General features: G+C 51.7%; 8 protein-coding genes across 8 annotated transcripts; 5 read left to right on the top strand and 3 right to left on the bottom strand.

The window, feature by feature from the left end:
- Positions 1-56: 56 nt before the first annotated feature.
- On the bottom strand, positions 57-1,679 carry J7T55_005681 (uncharacterized protein; the record flags this gene model as incomplete). Its single annotated transcript, XM_053132130.1, has 1 exon — positions 57-1,679. The coding sequence occupies one exon, from the start codon at positions 1,677-1,679 to the stop codon at positions 57-59; it is 1,623 nt and encodes a 540-aa protein (XP_053000452.1).
- Positions 1,680-2,694: 1,015 nt separating this feature from the next.
- J7T55_005682 (transcriptional regulatory protein) lies at positions 2,695-5,805 on the top strand (the record flags this gene model as incomplete). Its single annotated transcript, XM_053132242.1, has 7 exons — positions 2,695-2,814; positions 3,125-3,162; positions 3,232-3,249; positions 3,350-3,636; positions 3,700-4,063; positions 4,555-4,872; positions 4,932-5,805. 7 exons carry the CDS (start codon positions 2,695-2,697, stop codon positions 5,803-5,805), a joined length of 2,019 nt encoding a protein of 672 aa, XP_053000453.1.
- Positions 5,806-7,208: 1,403 nt separating this feature from the next.
- J7T55_005683 (uncharacterized protein) lies at positions 7,209-8,300 on the top strand (the record flags this gene model as incomplete). The annotated part of the gene is made up of 1 exon (XM_053132352.1): positions 7,209-8,300. One exon carries the CDS (start codon positions 7,209-7,211, stop codon positions 8,298-8,300), a length of 1,092 nt encoding a protein of 363 aa, XP_053000454.1.
- Positions 8,301-8,792: 492 nt separating this feature from the next.
- On the bottom strand, positions 8,793-10,717 carry J7T55_005684 (leupeptin-inactivating enzyme 1; the record flags this gene model as incomplete). The annotated part of the gene is made up of 5 exons (XM_053132463.1): positions 8,793-9,484; positions 9,557-9,645; positions 9,702-9,994; positions 10,071-10,394; positions 10,469-10,717. The coding sequence occupies 5 exons, from the start codon at positions 10,715-10,717 to the stop codon at positions 8,793-8,795; spliced, it is 1,647 nt and encodes a 548-aa protein (XP_053000455.1).
- Positions 10,718-13,376: 2,659 nt separating this feature from the next.
- Positions 13,377-14,082, bottom strand: J7T55_005685 (cytochrome p450; the record flags this gene model as incomplete). The annotated part of the gene is made up of 3 exons (XM_053132573.1): positions 13,377-13,732; positions 13,793-13,852; positions 13,914-14,082. 3 exons carry the CDS (start codon positions 14,080-14,082, stop codon positions 13,377-13,379), a joined length of 585 nt encoding a protein of 194 aa, XP_053000456.1.
- Positions 14,083-16,210: 2,128 nt separating this feature from the next.
- On the top strand, positions 16,211-17,979 carry J7T55_005686 (multicopper oxidase; the record flags this gene model as incomplete). The annotated part of the gene is made up of 2 exons (XM_053132683.1): positions 16,211-16,402; positions 16,465-17,979. 2 exons carry the CDS (start codon positions 16,211-16,213, stop codon positions 17,977-17,979), a joined length of 1,707 nt encoding a protein of 568 aa, XP_053000457.1.
- Positions 17,980-18,892: 913 nt separating this feature from the next.
- Positions 18,893-19,458, top strand: J7T55_005687 (uncharacterized protein; the record flags this gene model as incomplete). Its single annotated transcript, XM_053132793.1, has 2 exons — positions 18,893-19,156; positions 19,246-19,458. The coding sequence occupies 2 exons, from the start codon at positions 18,893-18,895 to the stop codon at positions 19,456-19,458; spliced, it is 477 nt and encodes a 158-aa protein (XP_053000458.1).
- Positions 19,459-20,264: 806 nt separating this feature from the next.
- On the top strand, positions 20,265-21,341 carry J7T55_005688 (Di-copper centre-containing protein; the record flags this gene model as incomplete). Its single annotated transcript, XM_053132902.1, has 1 exon — positions 20,265-21,341. The coding sequence occupies one exon, from the start codon at positions 20,265-20,267 to the stop codon at positions 21,339-21,341; it is 1,077 nt and encodes a 358-aa protein (XP_053000459.1).
- Between the last annotated feature and the right edge of the window lie 473 nt (positions 21,342-21,814).

Consider the following 21,814-nt stretch of genomic DNA (forward strand, 5'->3'; position numbering starts at 1 on the left):
GATAGAGGCTACCCAGCGACATTTCAATTGAGATTTTCATTGCTGTTCGTACGATATCAAGGTGATCGCTGCCAGAGGTCTTTCCAGAATTCTTTGAAGCCATAATGAGGGGCTCTGGAGTCGTACACCTTGCTGGATTTACCTTCCATGACAAATCGATCCAGCAAGCTACCAGCTTGGGGCCCGACCTGTCCCTGACCCGATTTCGAGGGCCGCCGAGCACGATCCTTAATCTCGTTGGCGACTTGCGGCGCAACATCGGCAAAGCAGGCTTTGAGCTCCCGTTCCAGGGAGAAATATGGCTTCTTGGCCAGCTCAGGGGCCATCAGATTGTAGGCCCGCGTCAGAGTGTTCATGTTGTTGATGGCTAGCTCCATGTACGACCGCTCAGCCGCTTCCCAATCTGCATCGCGAAAAGGTTTTGTCAGAGTTATCTCGGGCTCCGATGTTGCTGCTGGTGCTGGAGCAGGAACCTCGGCCGTAGACACGGGCAGCGCCTCTTGCCGCATGGCTACCATTACCACATCGTCCGTCGAATTCGTAGGCACGGCCACCTGGTCGGAGTTCCGCCGCCGTGGGTTGTGCACTTCCTCAGCCCGAGCATACTCTTCTGCAGTGCGCATCTGCTGCTCTAAAGTGCCCCCACGGCTCGCGATCATCCTGGCAGCGTGCCGCCGCCAGTCATTGCGCAGCCGCGCCCTGAAGACCGTGGCGGCCTTGACCAGCTCTTGCTGTTTCTCTATCCACGGGGGAACGATCTCTTGTTTCTTTATCATCTTGTTCATGATGTATTCCGTTGTGTCTATGAATGGGTTGTCGGCTCTTGCATCGCGCTCGACCCCTTTCCCGCGTGGTATGTGTTTGAATTGCCCTCTAGCGATCGCATCCTCAATCCTCTCGTTTGCTAGAGCTGCAAGGCCAGAGATGGTGTTTGGGATCGCCCGGGCCGCCGGCGAGAAACGCTCGCGGAGCTCTTTCTTCATGGCCTCCTTCTCTTTATCGCTCAGACCCTTCTCCTTGTCTTTGAAGCCCATCCCAGCGTATACAGAAGCAGCCTCTCTTGCATTTGCCATCTTCCTGCCAGTACTGACGGCGGTCTGCTTCTTGAGCCGCATGTCCACCGGTGTTCCAGACGGGGAAGGGGTTTTCGGTTTCCCCCTCAGTCCGGGCTTCAGAGGTTTGTGCGCATCGTTGAGCATGCGCAGCACTGCGTCGGACTCGGTCTCTGTGCCTGTCCACGGCTGCGCTGATGCGAGGTCTCTAGTTCCGCGGCCTGCTGCCTCTGGCACGTTGCCCGTGAGCCCGGCATCTCGAAGTGATACGGCATGTTCTTCGCGGAACTTGGCGTCGGCGACCTTGTCTAGCAGGCGTTGCTTCAGCTCCTCGTTGAACCCGGCGTCTTCGATCGCGCGTCGGCCGGCTCGTCCGCCCATTAGAAGGGCTTCTTCTGTCGCCTCCTCCAGCCTACGGGCCATGGGCCCGGGTTCTGGTTTGGATGCATTCGAGTCAGGCTTGTTGTTATTCGATGCCTCTGGGGCGTTGGAGTCGGCTTTGGGCGCTCCGGCCCCCTCAGAGTATGCGCGCAAGGTGGCGTTGCTGATGGCTGGCAGTAATTGAGGAACTGGCCGGTGGTGGAGGCCTTTCAAGTAGCGCCCAGGCACGCGACAAGAAAGAGCCATGTTGTCATGAAGGTTGGAGAGGCCTCATACGAGCGAGGCATAGCAGCAATGGGTTGCTCCTTGAGAAGCTCGACGCCTTGGTGGAATTGGTCAGTGTCGATGACGATCTGAAGCTTCGGTTGCCACCCACGGATTTGACGGGCGGAGATAAGATAAGAGACAAGCAGCTAGATACATTGTACATTGGCTTTCTCCAGACCCTAGCTCGGCTGTCTCGTCTGTCGGCAGTGGACGCAACGTGCGAAGTGGGGGTGGGCCTCCTGAGGCGATCATCACCTCTACCCGCGAACGCTCAAGCAGAACAGCGGCACAGCTGTTTGAGCCTCCATGTGCGAGCAGGCTCGTGCAGATGTCGTACCCATCCTCGTTGGCGACATGACCATACAAGTTGCAGGTTATTTTTGCTGAGTGTCTTTGGACCCCATCGCTCGCAATGGACCCGCTCACACGACCAGGCACCAGGAGGATTTGCCGTGGGCTACTGATCCTCATGGTCCGTGGATGATCCGGCCATCCGAAGACGATGTTGTCTGGTTCACCTCAGGGGGCTAGCATCAGTCAGGTCGCCTTCTATTCATCGGGATTTGAGTTTCGGTCTTCGTTGATACGACATGCTACCATGCTAATTCTTGGCGTAGAGGATGCACTCCTGGAAGTGATGACTCTAAGGGAGCATTGAAGGATTCTCCCCCTTCCACTTCGACCGCGCGTTGACGACAGACCAACAGGCAACTATACCCGCAGCCACACTTCCATTTCAAAGAAGGTGATGAATCAATTGTTGCTGCGCTGATCCTGCCATTTCTGGTGTTGCTCTGGGGGACAGTATCCGAGCACCGCCAGACCAGATGGGTACTGCCCGGTGGGGCTGTGACTCTATCGTCTGCATGGTGCCCTTTTCCCTCGGATTTGGAATCTCAATGGGGGCTGGGTCATTTGCATGGTTCTCGAGGCGATGGTTCTCGCTCCTATGCCTCTACATTGAACCAATCTCAACGGTCAGACAAGTGGGCCTATGAAAGCACGACCAGAGCACGCCCAGGATAAATTCCCTCCGCTGTCACCGGCGTCTTGGCCCTACGACCTGCTCAGTATTCTGCTGGTCTCGGTCCCGAGGTCATTGGCCCTCTCATCGGTATGGAGAACTGTTCATAGGGCTGCCTTGACGGTGGGCCCAGACACATGCGCCCCTGAATCCCAACATCCAAGGTTGACTCCACGATAATCGTCTCGTGGAATTAATCATGGCACCTGCTGGTCAACTATCATGGGTCATTTCATATTGTCGGCTTGCATAGACTCACATTCTCAGAACCTCTGTTCTACCCTTTTATATCTGCGTAGTTGTACTGCTCCTGTAGAAACAAGCATATTGGTGGCCTGAATTGCCAACGACACGTTGCAACACCGAGAAAACATCAGCGGTTATTGGTGACAACACTCAGATGGAGAGCACCCGAGTGACCCATGCACGGCGTATATCGTGAGTCTCGATCCAATCAGTCGCCCCTGACATGTACCCATCCCATGACTGATTGAGACAAGATGCAAGCGATGTCAGAAGCGAAAGGTGCGACTTTCTAGCAATTTTGCTCCTTGAAGTTAGGACACACCGACTAAAGACGGATTTTCACACAGATAAAATGCACAAGGACATACCCCTGCGCTAGTTGCGCTTCAGCCAACGTACGGTGCGAGTTTCGAGAGGATGACTTCAAGCGGCCGCCGGTGTCTCGGGAGTACATAGGTGCTCTCGAATCACGTGTTGCAACCCTTGAAGGCGTCCTCGCAAGACTCAAAAGAACTTCGGGTGAGGAGCGCGATGAGATACTAGAGGGTATATCACCCCATGACCGCACGCAGCCTTTTGTGCCCGAAGCTGCTGCAGATCTGGATGTGGATGACATCGCGCTGAGCGATGCCATGTCCAAGGCTGCACTGCATGAGACCGATGATGGTACCGCACCAATCCATATACCCTCTCTAGTTTGAGTAATGACCTAATTCAGGTTATTATAAGGTTCGGTGGCGTATCACGGCCCAACGAGCATCTTCCACAGCAGCCTCATCGAGCCGCCAAGTCCCAGGCTCTCTTCAGCCGTCTCGACACCATCCAACAGCGGTGCCGGAACCTTGCACGGTCCAACCATTCGACTCTGCATCGGCCTATTTTTCAGATGGCAATATCCTTCTTTCATGTTTATTGACCGCGAGTGCTTTGTGCAGAAGCTTGATGAAAAAGACGCTACCGGGATGGAGCCCGGCTTCACTCCCCTTATCTACGCTTGCTGTGCGATGGGCGCACCGATGTCGCCGAATCCAGAGACACGTGCAAAGTCGGCCTCATTTGCAGAGTATTCAGAGACGTTACTGCAAGTCGACAGGTTAGATGCACCTAGCATCACCGTAGTCCAAGCTTTACTTGTTTTGGCCTCCTATCATGTTGGAAGAGGAAACATGTCTAAGGGCTGGCTGCTGTCCGGTACGGTATCCGCGATGTCAGCTGTCTTTGTGTGAGGTACTGATATGTTTTATGATAGGCCTTGCGTTCCGGATGGGACAGGAACTGGGTTTCCAACGGGATCATTCTCACTGGGATTTTGCACAGAAACCAACCAGCACACCACCCTTCTACTTTAACAATGAACTTTGGCGAAAACTGTACTGGGGTTCATTTCTTGCCGATAAGTAAGCAAAATTCAACCAAATTTCAAATAGTATTATCTGACGGTGTCATCTAGAGTGTTCAGTATGCTCCTGGGCCGCCCAACGTTTATGCACGATGATGACGCAGACGTTGATATCAGCGAACCTTTGCCGTTGGTTCCTCTACCCTCGCAGTCTTGGTATGCCATATCTAACACAGAACATGTAGCCACGATCCTAGTATCTGGGAAAATTGGCTGCTCTCCCACGACCTTGGGTTCTTGGAGACAGCCAGACCGGCCGGCCCAAGTCTTTCATCACTGTTCCACCAACAAGTCGAACTAGGCCGCATCATCCACGATATCCTGTCCACGACATTTGCTCCGAGGCGAAAAGAAGGTTCGAAGACCAGACGGTGGACCAAAATCTCGCTCAACAAGCTTAATGCCAGACTTGTTGCTTGGCACGAGGCGTTGCCAAATGAGATGAGGTGGAAGAAATGGCTGACTGCAAAAGACAACTTGCTGCCGGACGTCACCGTACTACAGTATGAAAAACATCGACTCCGCTCACGTTATCACTTACTGATAGTTTGGTTCACAACAGCACATTATATCACAGCACTCGGATCTGCCTCAACCTCCCTTTTCTCACCTCAACCATAGAGCGCGAGATGGGTACAGCAGACACGAAACAAAGTCATGAAAGAAAAAATGAGTCTCCTGCCATTCGGTTGAGCCACTTGGCAGAATCAGCTAGGATCTGCGAACTGTCATCCGAGAGCCTCGTGGACATTCTACATCGATTCAGAGCCCAGCACACCCTTGGAAGCGCACCAATTCTACTGGTATACGGCGCCATCGTCGCGACCAACGCGGTTCTCGTGAACTTACGGCATCAACACAAAAACACAAATGAGCCCCCATTGCAAATCAAGGACACTGCTCTGCCGGCGTTGGATTCATACCTTCAGGAACTGAGTGTACCATGGGCCTTAGCTGGCGAAGCGCGAATCAAGTTTCAGCGGACACTGAGTATATGGCATCGTCAGAACGCAGCTGGCCAAGAGCCATCAGGGCCCATCAACCAAGAAATTAACTTCTCAGGACAGCCATCTGCGGAGCCAGGTTTGAATTTCATGGATTCCTATACAATGAATCCTGCTCTTCATGCTCAGGACCACGGCCAATATGTGGAACAACCGCAAAGCTGGTACCAAGGCTATCACCAGGCCCATATTCAATCGCAATTGCAGGCGCAACCAATTACCCAGCAAGGCGATGCCACCGGCACCGTGTCTTCCCCGGACGTCAACTTCGAAAGCCCCGTGCCGTACGTCTGGGATCCAATGAGCGTCATGGATGGCGAGGCGGCGTTGTGGGCCAACGTCGGAAGTGACTTTCCGACCGGGCATGATCCGAGTTTTGATGTGGGTGGGATTGTGTGGACAGACCAACAGCCACCTTCGACGACTCTTTGATAAAGTTATGGACCGAGACGTTGACTGGGAAAACTTGGCTTTGTCCGCTCTCAGTTGTGGTCCTCATGTGGGTCTTATGGTGCGGGCATGACTATCATGTCTACCACAAGCAAGGGCGCGAGACTTGCGAATGAGAAGACGTCCGAACGAATGCTCGTAATACACCATATTTTACGCAAATTTATGCCAGCAGCATCAGCGAATCGACCTTGTCTTTCCCAGACCTTGTGCCTCTGAATGGTGGACAGCTCGTACGAGCCCTGGCTCGAATCCTTTTTTCATGGATAATTGATGATGTCTCTTTTTGGACTTGAGTCCCGAGTGCACTCGCAAATGAAGCTACCCATGAAATTGACCACGCGTTGTTGACGTACGGAGTTTAGATATAAAAGATTCGGGATTGAGTTATTTGGTGGTGAAAACACATCTTGATTAGGGTGAGCTGTAGGTAGATGCCACCATCTCACGCAAAAAGAAACCGCAATATAAACTGCAGCTCCTTAACATTCAGCACATGCGACCACAGGTAGTAGAGAACATGGGATCCCGTCCGCTCTCCCCTAATTAAGCTGCTAACCGCCGGAGTAGTAGTTGGGTCGGTGACGACCAGCGAATGCCCGGTGTTGCATGTTTTTTTTCTGGGTCCACACTTTTTTGTGCTTGGGAATATCCCTAGACCGAGTCAATGTTGTGGCTGTAAAGATTTTGTTCAACTCACAAGACGGCTACCTGTTATGCCTTGATCTTGATATGAAATTTGATTACCTCGCTGGACAATCGTTACGACCAAACCGCAATCCTGGATTGTTTGGCTGTTCCAAATTCAAGTCTCTCGATTGCTTTCACACGTGGGGCCCGTCTTCAGCTTTGTGTCTTACACAAGAGGACCCAATTTTATTTTTCCGGTGTCCCGTCCCATTACTGATGCGAAGCTTATCAGATCTTACTGTCTGCACATGCAATTGAAAAGACTACGAGGATGTTGTAAATCTATGCAAGCCACCATGGAACCCTGTTGCCAATCGGCGCTGTGCGCGATTGCGTCCAAAGAGCCCCGTACAATGGACCCCACAGCCCCACTGCGTATCGATGACTCCGAACTAAGTAGGGTCCGAGCGAGCCTACAGTGATAACATTTGACCCTGGCCGCCGTAGCGACCCTCCATTCTATTGGATTCAGGTCCCATACTGACATACCATGGCTTTTCGAGAAGTTTTCTCAGGACTGGATTTTCAGTCCATCTTAATTGAGATACCTTAATTCCGTACAGTCAACAGTTAACAATCATCGAGTTGAGACATCAAACCCTCACCCACTCCACCATTTCTTACGGCCATGGTATTTCCTGCATCGTGTTCTGTCAAGGATATTTCTACTTAAGAATATATATACATTGACAAGGATGACGAGAGCCACGCAGGTGGAAGACTTTGTCGTAACTGACCGAGGCGGCATTGTCGAAAACAGACATGGTGTTCACGCCGCAGTGGTCGATGCAGACGGAAAGCTTCTGTACGCCGTCGGTAACCCGTCGCGGTTGACGTTGGCCCGATCTGCAGCCAAGCCAGCTCAAGCTCTAGCCGCCCTGGAAACACCTGACTTCGCACGATTCGGGTTTGATGAGGCTGATCTGAGCTTGATGTGCGCTTCTCACAGCAGCGAAGACAGGCACATCCAAAGGGCCAGATCTATGCTAGCTAAAGTCGGAGCTTCTGAGTCTGACCTCCAATGCGGTGGTCATCCTTCGATCTCCCCAAATATTAATCGCTCCTGGATACAGGCTGACTTCGAGCCCACCGGGGTCTACAACAACTGCTCCGGGAAGCATGCGGCCATGCTGGGCGGTGGACTTGCGCTGGGTGCAGGGTTTGCCGACTACCACCTCCCTGAACATCCCATCCAGGTGAAAGTAAAGAAGGTCGTGGAGGATCTCAGCGGTCTGTCTGAAGAAGACGTCAAATGGGGCATTGATGGCTGTAACCTCCCCGCTCCTGGGTTGCCTCTGTGCTCAATGGGACTCATGTACGCCAAATTTGCGGGAGCTGCTGACACTGTCGCAAGCGAAAAATCATCTGCTCCTGAGAGAACACGGCATATGGCTCGTATCTTTAACGCCATGGCTAGCTATCCAGAGATGGTTGGTGGTGAAGGCCGCTTCTGTACCTTACTCATGGAGACCTTTGGGAGATCTCTTATCGGCAAGCTTGGTGCGGATGGCTGCTACGGTGTTGGAATTCGAACGTCTGAGTACATCAAGCAGCTTGGTGTGGATGGGGCTATTGGTATCGCGGTCAAGATTGAGGACGGAAGTGAAGAAATACTTTACGCCGTCGTGACGGAGATTCTTGAGCAATTAAACATCGGAAAACAGGAGATGCGTCAGAAGCTTGCGGCTTTTCATCATCTTAGAAGACTCAACACTATGGGGATCGTGACAGGCAAGGTTTCGCTGGCCTTCAAAATAAGGGATACACAAATGACCCTTACTTCTTAACACAACTCATATCGTCACGGCGAAGATTGGCATTCAACGCGTCGAGTATTATCTTTGGGTGCAAATCAGAACTCTAGAAGGCTTCACGACCAAATATGCATGCAGGACCATGATGTTCAAGGAATAATTTGTTTCGAGTACTTATGATTACCGAGTGGAATGTTAGGGAAATTAGAGCTGCGTTATTTCTGAGACATTTCAAGGCTATGCTCCCATGTTGCCTACGGCAATGATCACTTCACTGGGATCTAAAACCATTAGTGTTTAAGCAATAGGCGGACGAGCCTTTTTCTCGGCAGTCATAACTCCGCGTGATCTCAACAAGTCCTACGATTAGGCGGCACTTACCTAAAAATGACCATGCATTCTTCCGGTTTTTATATTCGACGAGTGCCAAACAAAAAGGACCACAGAACGAAAGATTTTAATATTAATTATTCATAACCGTAGTATATAATTTTTCTTCCCGTCAAACTCTGTTTCCTTTCTAATCTACAAAGTCGCCGGCTCTTCATGTTCGTGGTGGCATCCTGATGGCTTAGCCTTGGCGCTGTAAGCATCACGACGGACGACCCTAGCTGTACGCGGCGGTAGAGAATCGAAAGAGGTGGCGTAGGTCGCAACTGAGTGGGCAATCGCACGACTGTTGATCAGGAACGCCTCCAAGTTAAGATTATCCACAGTGTCTCCAACCTTGTGGTAGTTCTCGTCGAAGGCAACGCCGGCCGTGCCGCCGTACAGCTCAGCCTCCGCCTCTGTTTTGATCTGCTCCGCACCAGTGAACAAACCGCCAGCCGCGACGCCGACCGCCAGGAACGGCCCGTAGTCAGAACGGCCATTGAATTCAGTCGGTTGGGAGGGAAGACCCTTGCTCTCGAAATAGTTCTCGAACAGGGCCTCTGCCTCAGCTGAGCCGGACGGGCCGCTGAGGTTGAAGGCGGACCCGTCGCCGTCGTAGATGGAAAGCTTGTAGTTTGGCGAGGCAATCATGTCAAAGTTGAGATATAGTCGGATCTTGTCCAGGTCCTCGGGCGTTGACTGGTTGACATAGTACTCAGAACCCAGCAGGCCGAACTCCTCGGCGGACCACCACGCGAAGCGCACTGCATTGGTGACTTCGTACTTGGCCAGTTGCAGAGCGACTTCAAGGATACCAACGGTTCCCGATCCATCGTCGTTAATTCCTGTATGTTTGTTAACATGAAAGTTCATTTAAGCTTGAATAAACACAAGTGGCACAAGTAAGACACAATTACCTGGGCCAGCTTCAACGGAGTCTGCGTGTGCACCGACGAATATAACATTGTTGGGGTCACCAGACTTGGTCTGGGCGATGACATTCATACTGATGGCCTTTATTTAGTTGTTTGCTTGATAACATGGACTGTGGGGGTAACTCACGTTACACGGTCTTCGATGATGGAGTTCACATTGAGGTCGCCGATGACTTCGCCTTCAGCGAGAAGCGCCACAAGAGCCTGGCCAGCGGCTTGGGAAATAGCAGCTGTTGGAGGATATGGCCCCTCAGGACGGCTGGGTGCGCCAAGGGTGCCGCTCAGCGTGCCGGCGACGTTGTTGTAAATCACTGCTCCAGCAGCACCCGCGGCTCCTGCCAATGCAGCCTTCAGACCAAAGTCACATGTCCCGCGGGAAATCAGAGCGATAGCCCCGGCAACTTCGCTTGGGAAATCGGTCTGTGATCACGTTAATTGTTAGCCTGATGACCAAGATGACATATTTCAATCTCTCCATCGGCAGTGGAAGACGTACAGCATTACAACCAAGATTTGAAACAGCGACAAACGCAGCTTCTACTTGACCGTTGGGGGCATAAGTCATCAGGCTGGCGTTCTGTGACTGTCCATTGACCAACAAGGAGGCGCTTCCGCCTGAATAAGTCTCAATAAAGGGCTGGTACTCGACATCGTAGTAATCCTCGAGCTCTGAAATAAGCTGGTAGAGGTACAAAGCAGTGAAATTGTGACCTGGACTGCCGAACACGCGGTTTCGGCCGGTAGTCTGGTAGGCTATAGCTTGCAGGTCCTCAGCGTGGTCAAGCAGGGCTTGGGACGTGATATCATTCTGAAGTGCGTCCTTGAGAAGAAATATCGTTAGATTGTGATGCGGTCTACAAGATATATCAAAAGGCATCGCGCTGATCCGCTTACCGACGTTACAGGCGTCCTTGTTGCTGGGTCGGTGCTACCCTGCAGTGATGAGGCTGCGTCGATCACGTCCGGCAGTGGACCCCAGTTCTCGACGTCTGGTTTCCAATCAGGTGCGAATGCAGATGGCCCACGGCGTTGCAGATGCGAGAACACAGGTTGCACAGCATGAACATGGCCCGCAGGAGTCGAGGCCTCGCCAAGAACGGCGAGCGCCGCCAGAGGCACAACAGCTGTCAGGTACCGGTTCATATTCGATGCTCCTGCTGGAATGGAAGCGAGAGGATTTATGCAGGAAGAAGAACCTTGATGGCACATTGAACATATATCTTCACTCTAGCCAGCATGCTTCTTATACTGAGCGCTGGTATCCAGATGATCCAGATGCAAGGGCGCTGCACAGTCAATCAACCCCTCATTTCCACAGATCCTCCAGGCACAAAAAGCACCTTGGCAGTGATGATTTTGCTTACCATTCTCCACGCATGGCTGATAGTCGATTGCGCGATGAGCAGGAGAAGGTAGCAAACGATGCCCAAAGCGGCAGGCGACAATAGCGTGAAGTTGTATTTCCAGGATTCGTGCTATCAATTCATAGCAGGGCCAAGAGAACCAAGACAAAGCCAAGTGCGGGTCACAGCCTTGGTACTGTGAAGTGATGTCTTACACTGATTAGTCCGTTCTAGTTACTCAATCACCTTCCCTGGTTTGTCTTACACTTACTTGACTTGTAATCTACCCAAGCACACCAAATCTTGGACCGTCCTATATTGCCTCTCCGCGAGGTTCCTCATCCGCTCTTCCAGCGCCAGTGACAGTGGCGAGTGCACTTTTCAGCTGTTTACGGGACGCCACACGAGAATTCATAAGCGGATTGTATCGGCCCAAGTTCTAACGCTAAGGCGATGGCGCAAATTGGGCTAGGATATTGTCAGATGGACCTGGGTACCAGTTGATTGTCGTTGCAGCGGCAAGCCCACAACCAACGACATGGAATAGGCATCGTATTTGCGACTGACAAATGACTTCTTGGGCTTGCAGGAGATCAACTATCAAAGGTATGAAGTCTTCACAGAGGCCTCAACACTTATGGGCTCATCGTTCCGATCTGACATCACTAGGCTCTGCGAGAAAGCAATTAATTTCAGAACTTTGATGCTGGACACAATTACGAGAATGGACTACACAAATCCTTTGAAGTTCTTCTAAAGCGAGAAAGAATAAGTCAAACGCAACGAGGCTTCCCACAATGTGGACATGAGACATTCTCGTGCTCCCTCAAGACAGGACACAGTGCACCGAGTTCTCATATAACGGCCGTCAGAATGAAGTCGAGTCGTGGCTTCAGACGACAAGATGACTTATAGAAAGAAAGACACTGATAGTCGCTCTGCCTCTGCAGCAGCTTCGGCGCGAGCGATGCCAAAGATTCTGGCTCGTTCCCAATACCTTGCGAGGAATTGAAGACTACGCAGTTGTAAATGGGGTAATTTGTGGCAAATACGATTTAGCAAAAGACTGCACGACACAGTGTTTGGGACAATGCTTGCAAAGGAAATCGAGTATTTCCTCACGACGCATTAGACTTGGCACGCCTTGCAAGCAATGCCGAAGCATTGCAATTATGATCAGGAGGAATCATCGCACAAAGCCAGAGGATCCTCATCGGGGTTGATCAAATTGTAGCATGGTTCGATGCGCAGGAGTTTTGGTCCCCTACTGGGAATACAAAATCAGCAAGCCTCATGATCAGCCTGGCTCCCTCCCGGGTGAGCAGCTAGAGCTGCGTGGACCGCAAACCCCCTCCTCAAGTTACACAGCCAGCAGGACGCGAATATCTGCAGGAGCATACACTCCTCTACGGGCTTCACTTCCAGCACAAATCCATCCAGGCCGAAAAGAGTTCTGCTCAGCTCGTTAGAACACACGATATGACGTCATGTTGTCTATGCAGCACTCGTTTACTGCGGGTGGTGGCCGCGCGGCGGACTGCCGCGTGCAAGCACTCAGATCACGAAGAGATAAACAGAGGCCAAAAATAAAAGTTCGTGAACGAGTGATCAGGAGATGTGCATGTCCCTCGCAGAGACAGCTTTTATCCACTCGATTGACGGGATTCCTAGCAAGTCTTAGGCATGGTCGTCGAAATGTCTGTGCCCTGATAGGCAGGCTTGTTTGTTTCGGAAAAATGACCTTTTCCGAACTCTATACAGGGTGGACTCAATTGCGACGCGGCTTACGTGGATAAAAGCATACGAGCCCAACAGACGCAAGCTCAAATGCACTCCTGCGCATCTTGGTCACCTGCGGCATGGGCTTCATGCACATTGTTGTGTGCGGCATACGGCGGCTGTACTCACCCCTGAGAGCTGAGAGATCTGCATAAGGGTGCCATGCTTGCGCTTGTCTGGGGGTAGGTTCCGCTTGACAGGGCGACTTCGGACGAATTTTGAGGGCGCCGCCTACGTGTATCTGGATTGGAACAAAACGCATGGATTCAAGTTTCAATCTTAGATCTGCACCTCGCTCCACATCTATAGAATCTCCTGAAGTCTGGACCAAAGCTAGCAACCACGAATGTATTGTGATCTTTTCAGTCGTTCCTGCATCGGGTAATTACTTGCATGCACACTCCACATGGCTTGCAATTTTCAGCGGGTGTGAATGCGAAGATCTTTGTCCCAATCTTTGATTCGTTGTAATTCATGTTGTATATCCACCGGGGTCGATCCCGACACAAATTGTTCTACATGAATGCCAAAATATGTTGTAAGCAAGCCACCATCGCTGACGAATCCACATGACCAATGAAATCTGCCGCCTTCTGGAAATCATCTTCGAGCTTGGAAGCTCTCAGAACAACTCCCCTGTCTCTTCCCCTGGTTCGCCCCCTCAGATGAGCGCACACTCCTTACTCGTCGGGGTACTCGACGTTGGGCGGGTTGACCCTCCTGACTGTGATGAGTTCGGCATCTGTCACGCCAGCACCGGTAGCGTTCCAGCCGACGCTCCACAGGCCATCGACGCTGGTTTCCACGGCATACCACTCGGTGTAGAGCGAACCGTCGATCTTGAGCATAGCGGTTGTTCCGTAGAATGTGAAGCCGGAGGTGATTATGCTGGACTCGGTCACGTTGCTGAGGCCAGACTTGTAGAAACCAGTGGGGCCGTAAGGAGAAGGAACGTAGAACAGAGACTCGGTCCAGGTGGTGTTGCTGGTTGTCAGCGGGCTGGCCACCCACTCGGTCGTGTCCTCGGTGCCCTTGGCTGTTAGGCAGTATCAGCGCTGCACGTGGTTAAATTCGATTGATTTTCAAGGAGACATACTGAAGAGAACATATTTATCGGTGTAGTTCACCTTCGCTGGGTTGGCGATGTAGGCAAAACCTGGAGATCTCGTGTCAGCCCTGTGTCTTGATGGTTTCTCTAAAGTAACAGTAAACTTTACCCTCGTTATAGAAGATAGGGTAGCCACCGATGGCGCTGTCTGAATCAGATCCGTAGGCAAAGAGACTGAAATTGCTAGTGGTATCGCGAGTTTGCAGGAACCCTGGGCGAGCCGTCACGCCGACGATCGCGGCCGACAGAGCGGCGATGGCCGTGATGATCTTCGACATTGCGGGGGTGAAAATGAAAACCAGGATATGGAGTAAATGTGGTGTTCTCAAATGATTGGGCTGTAACGAGCGTCAGGTAGAGAGTGTGAGGAGGATTCGAGGCAATTAGGAAAGGATCGGGGTAGAGAATGAGATGGGATAACGAGGCGATGGTGATGATGCGAAGCGAAAGCGGTAGTGCTGCAAGGCGTCTACTGAAGTCATATATCTAGCTGACAACATGCCACTGACAATGTTATTCAGCCTCGCAGTATGACATGGCCAGCTAGCTGCTATTTTCATGCCTCCCACTTTCCGACAACAGTGATCTCCGACCAGCCGACCTGTCGATCGGGTAGAATAAACTTGAGTTCTCTGGTCCACAGGGCCTTGATAGCGGACCCATGATAGGGATGACGCCTAGGTGGCTGACTCGTCGCAAGCACAACGCGCAAGCATCCCTTGCAGATCTCTACGCGTTTAGGTCCTACCAGTAGCGGGAGGTGAAAATGCTTGGCAGGTACCCACTGGGCGAAGCTTGACCCGTTCGAGCCTCTCCTCAACGGGTCAGTCTAGAACAGGACCATGGAACGTTTCCCTACAGCCTCAAGGTAATACCCGGCCGGATACCCAAGGCGGCATACCCCGGACTGCATACAAAAATAGCACGGCAGTTTGCAGGTGACAACTTGATGGGACGAATGAGGGTTAGCCTTTTCATGTTGGGCTGAATGTGTGCGCTGCACGCCTTTATCTCCTGCGCACACCATCGTCGTCAAGAGGCTCAGCACCTCGTGGTTTGTCGTACGCGTGCAAGAGCTAGACTATATGCCGACGAGGTACGCGCGGCATGGCTCTATAGACCGGCATCAGAGCCCGGCACCTCGAGTCTCCGTTCAATCGTGAGGATCAACAGAGAGGAGTGAGGATCAACAGAGACGAAGCTGATCATTGAAACCTAATCTGGTCTAATGCGGCGCTTTGCAACTGGATCCTTTCAAAGACGGCAATTTTAGGATTGCCGACACTGTTTGCTGGGGCCCATGGCGGTGTTGCCGTGTGGCGACTGAAATTTCATGATCGGAGAGGCGGCGTGCCATCCCGTGAAGGTAAACCTAAATTTGACTCCTGGAAATTGCTTCTCATGGATACTTGTGGTTGTCGCCCGGCACTTGGGAAGGACGTGGGTATGCACACTTGTGTCAGTTTGTGGACCTGCCTCCTGAACGCGGCAGTCCTCCCATATTAAGGCACATAAAATGCAGGGGTACATGTTGCATGCCGTACAACCGTTCGTCTCTCTTCAAGTGTTTCGAGCATCCACCAATCCTAGGCAAAGAATTCATCACCCTTGGCAGCTTGCGTCATGCATGTTCAGGTGTCTTTCTGCCGCACATACGATAGCTCCGTAGACATGGTTGCATTGAGTCTAGGCTATCCTGTCACCTAGTCCTTAAGGTTCCCGAAATTTCATACATACCGGGCATGAATTGAAGAATCTGTCTAAGAAAAGACTTAGTTTCTCGTAATTCCCGACTAATAGTCTAAACTCAGATCATCGGGGGCATAAGCATAGGGATCGTGCTGGACACCAAAAGCCCGACGCTAAGTGCATTTAACCGTGCATCACAGCGAGCACTTGAGAGAGGTGCGAAGGAGTTACACTAGTGGTGCGAGGCTTAGCCTCCAATATTTCCCTCGGAATGTGGTGGGTATCCACTATGGTCCTGCCGAGAATCATATGCATGGATCCTAAGGTGTGGGAGCATGAGCCTCAATTCTTACGCAGTGTAGATCACAGCGAATAGCCGTCTTCAGCCTTATGTGGGTCATGTGGCATGGATGCGTTGCGAGTAAGTGCTCCGTCTGCCCCCATCTCCCCGATCGTAGTTCGGACGAGAATAGCAAGCAAGGCTCAGGAGTAAACATTCAGCCAACACTTTCGGCCGAGGATCAATGATGGAGGAGGATATATATCCAGTGAATCAACTCCAAAACAGCGAGTCAATTCGTCCATCATCGCCACCATCTTCGCCTCTCTCAACATCAGCCCTCATTCTCTAGGGTTGCTTGTTTTTCCTTCTCTCCCTTCTATCTCTCTCTCACACACTCTTTTCCGCTGTCTCTCATTTCCCTTGAATCGTTCACAATGTTGTCCTCCCTGGCTTTTGCCGCCTCAGTTGTTGGCGTTGCCCTCGGCAATCCCTTTGATTCTTCACTTCTGCCACGGGCAGCGTGTGACGGCAACACTGCTACCACTCGTTCTACATGGTGTGACTACGATCTCACCACCGACTACTACAACACTGTACCTGACACTGGGGTCACACGAGAATACTGGGTAAGAATTTCTCTCTTCCTCGCCACTCTTCGGCCTACGGTCGTGCTAATTGGTTGCCATAGCTCGAGTTGTCAGATACTACCGTTTCCCCCGATGGCGTTTCTCGTTATGCCATGGCCATCAATGGGTCTATTCCCGGACCGACCCTTTACGGAGATTGGGGAGATTACTTCATCGTTCATGTCACAAACTCGCTGACGCAAAGCACCAACGGCACATCCATTCATTTCCACGGTATCAGACAGAACTACACCAACCAGAACGACGGTGTGGTTTCTATCACTCAGTGCCCCACACCACCTGGCTCCTCTATCACCTACGAGTGGAGGGCGACTCAGTACGGGTCGACCTGGTACCACTCCCACTTCGCTCTGCAAGCCTGGGAGGGTGTCTTCGGCGGAATTCTGATCAACGGACCTGCCACTGCCAACTACGATGAAGATCTTGGCCACATGTTCCTCAACGACTGGGACCACTCCACCGTTGACGAGCTCTACATTTCTGCTGAGACAGACGGCCCTCCCACCCTTGACACTGGTCTGCTCAACGGCACCAACGTCTACGGTGATGACGGTGATGCCGACCAGACTGGTTACCGCTGGAACACCACCCTCACTGAGGGCACAACCTACCGTATGCGATTGGTGAACGCTGCTGTTGACACTCACTGGAAGTTCTCCATTGACAACCACACCATCGGGGTCATCGCCATGGATCTTGTCCCAATTGAGCCCTACAACACAACCGTGCTTAGCATCGGTATGGGTCAGCGCTACGACATTATCATTTACACCGAGGGCATGAGCGATATTGCCACGGACTTCTGGATGCGTGCCATTCCCCAGACCGCTTGCTCTGACAATGACAACGCCGACAACATCAAGGGAATTATCTCCTACGGTACTTCCGTGTCCACCCCTTCCACAACCGCCTACACCTACACTGATTCCTGCGACGACGAGGATGTTTCCACACTCGTCCCCTACCTCTCAAAGACTGTCTCTGGCTCAACCTGGGATGTCGACGAGGCCGCGACTGTGTCTACCAACGACGATGGCTACTTCCGCTGGTACCTGAACTCAACCACGATGGCGGTCGAGTGGGCGGACCCAACTCTGGAGCAGATCTACAATGGCACCACGACCTGGGACTCAAGCGACGCGGTCGTCACCCTGAACGGAGAGGACGAGTGGGCCTACGTCATCATCGAGACCACCCTCGCCGTCCCTCACCCCATCCACCTTCACGGTTTCGACTTCTTCGTCCTCGCCCAGGGCTCCGGCACGTACACCTCTGGCACCACCACCCTCAACCTGGACAACCCACCTCGTCGTGACACTGCTATGCTGCCATCCAGCGGCTACCTGGTCCTTGCATTTGAGACTGACAACCCTGGTGCCTGGCTGATGCATTGCCACATCGGCTGGCACACATCTGAGGGCTTCGCGATGCAATGGATTGTCCGCCAGGATGAGATCACCGACCTGATTGATTACGATAGCCTTGAAAGCACGTGCTCGGCCTGGGAGACGTACGCTGAGGAGTACTCCGTCACTGAGGATGACTCTGGCGTATAAACGCGGTCTGAAAGAGATTCTATTGCAGGAGGGTAATACAATCCTGGGTGTTGATAATTCCTTTTGTTGTGGGTACGGTGCCCTGTCATGAGTTTGGAGGGATGGGTCGTTTCAAAGTTCAAAATCTGTCACTGAGCATTTTGGGCCGTACATATTGCATAAACGCGCTGGAGTTCCATTTGGAGTTCATACATACTTAACAGAATATGATGCCACATCACACAGAAAACTTCGTCTTGATTCTTTTGCGAGTGATAATGAGTTTCCCAATCTCGGTGTCGTTTTAAGCAGCTGCTGACAAGTATTTGGGTTCCAAAGCCCCGGTTCTAGGGGCAGCAGAATTATCCCGCGATTCTGAAACTTTACAAGCCTCGCTTGCATCAGCAACTAGCCCTGCAATCACACAAATCTGGTCAAGAAACAACATCTTAACCATGAAAGAGCACTTTTGGGTTTTTGAAACGACCTGTTTGCTGGTTGGAGCGTCACGGTGCCTTAAATTCAGGAGTTTGTCGATTCATAGGCCACGTCTCTGGTACCCTGAAGAGCCAGACTTGATAAGGCCTCGACGGCGCAGCTTAAATGGTAAAACGCTCCAAAATGCAACAATGGTGTCGAACAGGAGATAGGTGCACATGTGCGATAGAGCACCAGTGACATGCGGACAAAGACCCACCAGGCCAAATCCAACTGAAGTACAATCGGGCCCAGCCGAACTAGAAACCCATTGGTTCCGATATGTGATTCATCCTGTCGAATGTGTCACGTATCTGATTCTCAATTTGATCCTTCCTCCTAGCCAACTCGACTTTTCTGCTTTCACTTTCATCTTGAGTTCAACTTCAACTTAGAGTGTCTTCCCTACTACAAGATAACACCCACATAACTCAACATTACCAAGACTTACCACAAGATGCTTCCCGAAGGCAAAACCATTTTCATGGCCCTTCTTCTAGCTTACTGTGCTGCGGCTGCGCCTGCCCATATTGCACAGCCAGTCCAAGTGCAGGGGGTAATCGACGCTCTCAAGGCCCAGCTGAAGGCCGACAACATCCCCGACGCCCCTGCTATCGTCGACGAGGCTGAAGCAGCCCTAAAGGCAAACGGCGCCCTCAACGCTGAGACCATCGCCAGGCTCAATGACGAGATCCAGGCAAGAAATCGGACCCGCTCCCTCGTCATTCACTAAAACCTCTTTTTTCTTTTTGAAACCCTGGCCATTTTCCGGCGCATCACAACTGTATTGCTAACCATGACCATTCGCAGGTCCTGACCAACGAGGGCGGCTCCAGTGTTGAGAGCATTGCCAAGGACACCATCGAATACCTCATCTCGAAGGGCGTCATCCAGAAGCCAGATCATGATGTGGCTGGGAGTGGTGCTGTCGTCCTCGATGCTGAGGTCGTCAAGCACGTCTTGATTAGTGCATACACTTGCCCCGATGGCAGTCAGGCAAAGTGGTGCTGTGTGATCTTGTAGAAAGATGCAACAGCAGACACATGGTCTGGATCGGTGTGCATTTCTGGCCCTTCTGCAATGGTAACATGGATACGTCCCCAGGCTATTGATCTTACGTGACTAGGGCAGCCTCTGGGGTGTGTTATCGGAGGCGACTAGGCGTAGCGAGTCTGCGGTCTTTTTTATTATCCGGCCAACAAGGTCGCATGAGAGTAGATACCGCAAGTTGATAGCATGCCCGTGCTTAAGGGAGGTCAAAACCTTTGGCGGCGTGCTGAGATAGATCGCAGACGGGAAGATGTCCCCATGAAGAGAGCCTCCACTCAGTCGTAGGAAGACTTACAAATACATTCGATGATTTTACGGAGTTCTACAAGGTGTTTTTTAGACAAAACACGAGTCAATGCTATGTCTTGCATAGTGTTGCTTAAATACATGCGCTTTGTTCATAATTGTGCTCTTCATGAAGTTTGGAACCCTTACATCGATTGAAGACTTTGTCCTAATATTCCTCAAAGGATGCGCCACTGTTCGCTAGCGATGGCAGGCTGCAAGGGTGACTGCATTGAAGCGATGACATGCAACAGCTGATAGGACAAATGAGCGTGATCTTACTAGCACTACACCAGAAGGGAGCTGCAGCTCCGATGCATAGGCTGGTCGAGATCCGGGATGCGGGGGACTCGCTGTGATTGAGAGTCTCATTTCTCGGCAATATATTACCGTGATTGCCATTGAGAATCAGATCAAATTTCAAATGCCACGCTTCCTACTCTGAGAGCCGCGGGACCACTTCGAGAGCTATTGAAAACTCCAGGATCGTGAAGATGAGGCTGAGAAGCAGTTTGGCTGTCGCACAAATGTGCCTTGGAGGCATATATTTGCTCAATGGGGTCCTCGCCGGCGACCACAATTCATGTTATTCAAACAATACCGTCGCTCGGAAAGAATGGGGTTCACTCACCTTGTCTGAGAGGGTTTCCTACATCGATGCGGTTCTTTGCATGCAATCATCACCGTCGCATCTAAACAACACGCAAGTTCCCGGCGCCAAGACGCGTCTAGATGACTTTGTCGCCACTCACATCAACCAAACCCGGTCGATTCACCTCGACGGCATTTTTCTATCGTGGCACCGCAACTTTGTGCACCTTTGGGAGACCGCTCTCCATCAAGAATGCGGCTATCCAGCTCATCTCGGTCAGCCTTATTGGAACTGGGCGTTGTGGTGCGACGACCTCGCCGGCAGCCCTCTATTCGACGGTGGACCAACGAGCCTCTCTGGCGATGAAACGTATGAGCCTGATCAAGGAAACTACACTGTAGGTGGAGGCGGAACCCTGCCCCACGGAACCGGTGGAGGATGTGTTACTTCAGGGCCTTTTGTCAACCAGACCATCAACCTCGGGCCTTTCGCATTTGATTTGGTATTTTCTGGCCTGCCGTCGAACTGGACTGGGTATAATCCCCACTGCCTCAGCCGTGATCTGAACAACTACATCGCTGCTCGTTACGGCAATCAGACGGCGATCGACGTTCTCCTGGCCACCACAACGATTGCCGACTTCCAGGACACCATGTCAGGAGCCGATATCAACCTTGGCGTGCATGGAGGAGGTCACTTCAGTATTGGGCTGGCTCTGCAGGACTTTTTCGCGAGCCCAGCAGATCCAGCCTTCTTCCTTCATCATTCTATGATTGATCGGTTGTGGGCCATATGGCAAGCCTCGGATCCGGAGACAAGGCAGTATGCCTTGAGTGGAACTAGCACGATCTTCAACGGGAACGAGACTGGCGAGGTCACCCTGGAGACGACACAGAACTGGGGAATCTTGGGTCGCGAGAAGACGACGGGTGAGCTGATGAAGGTTGGGACGAATAGGTTTTGCTATGAGTACATGTAGTCGTAGCAGTCAAAAGTTTAGTACACCGAACTTCGTCCATGTGAACTTTTGCAGATGATGCTCAATTTCTGCTCGATTCCGGTTGCTTATCAACAATCATATCAACCTATTTTCAGGGACATTCAGTGACAGGAGCCACATCCCCAATTGGACAATATCCTGCGTAAATCTTAGCTTGTCCAGCTGCACAATTGTTGGGATCGTTTGCATCTCTGCCGGGTAGATAAAATCCTTAGCATGCACTGTACTCAAAGAGTTCTGTATGATATCCTACCTCTCAATCTGAGCAATGCACCAACTTCCGGGCTCGCCGATATCTTGCTGTGACAAAGAGGTGCTACGGAAGAGCTGGGAATTTCCGACCTGTGGTTGGCAGTGTCTTTAGGTCAGCGTTCTGACCTGCTGAGCAACGGCATACGAGACAGATTTCATAGGGGGCGTACCGAGTCTGACCATAGGTAGCAGCATTCTAC

This window comes from Diaporthe amygdali (assembly GCF_026229845.1).
Source record: "Diaporthe amygdali strain CAA958 chromosome Unknown NODE_1_length_4327563_cov_65_473760, whole genome shotgun sequence".
Taxonomy (NCBI): Eukaryota; Fungi; Ascomycota; class Sordariomycetes; order Diaporthales; family Diaporthaceae; genus Diaporthe; species Diaporthe amygdali.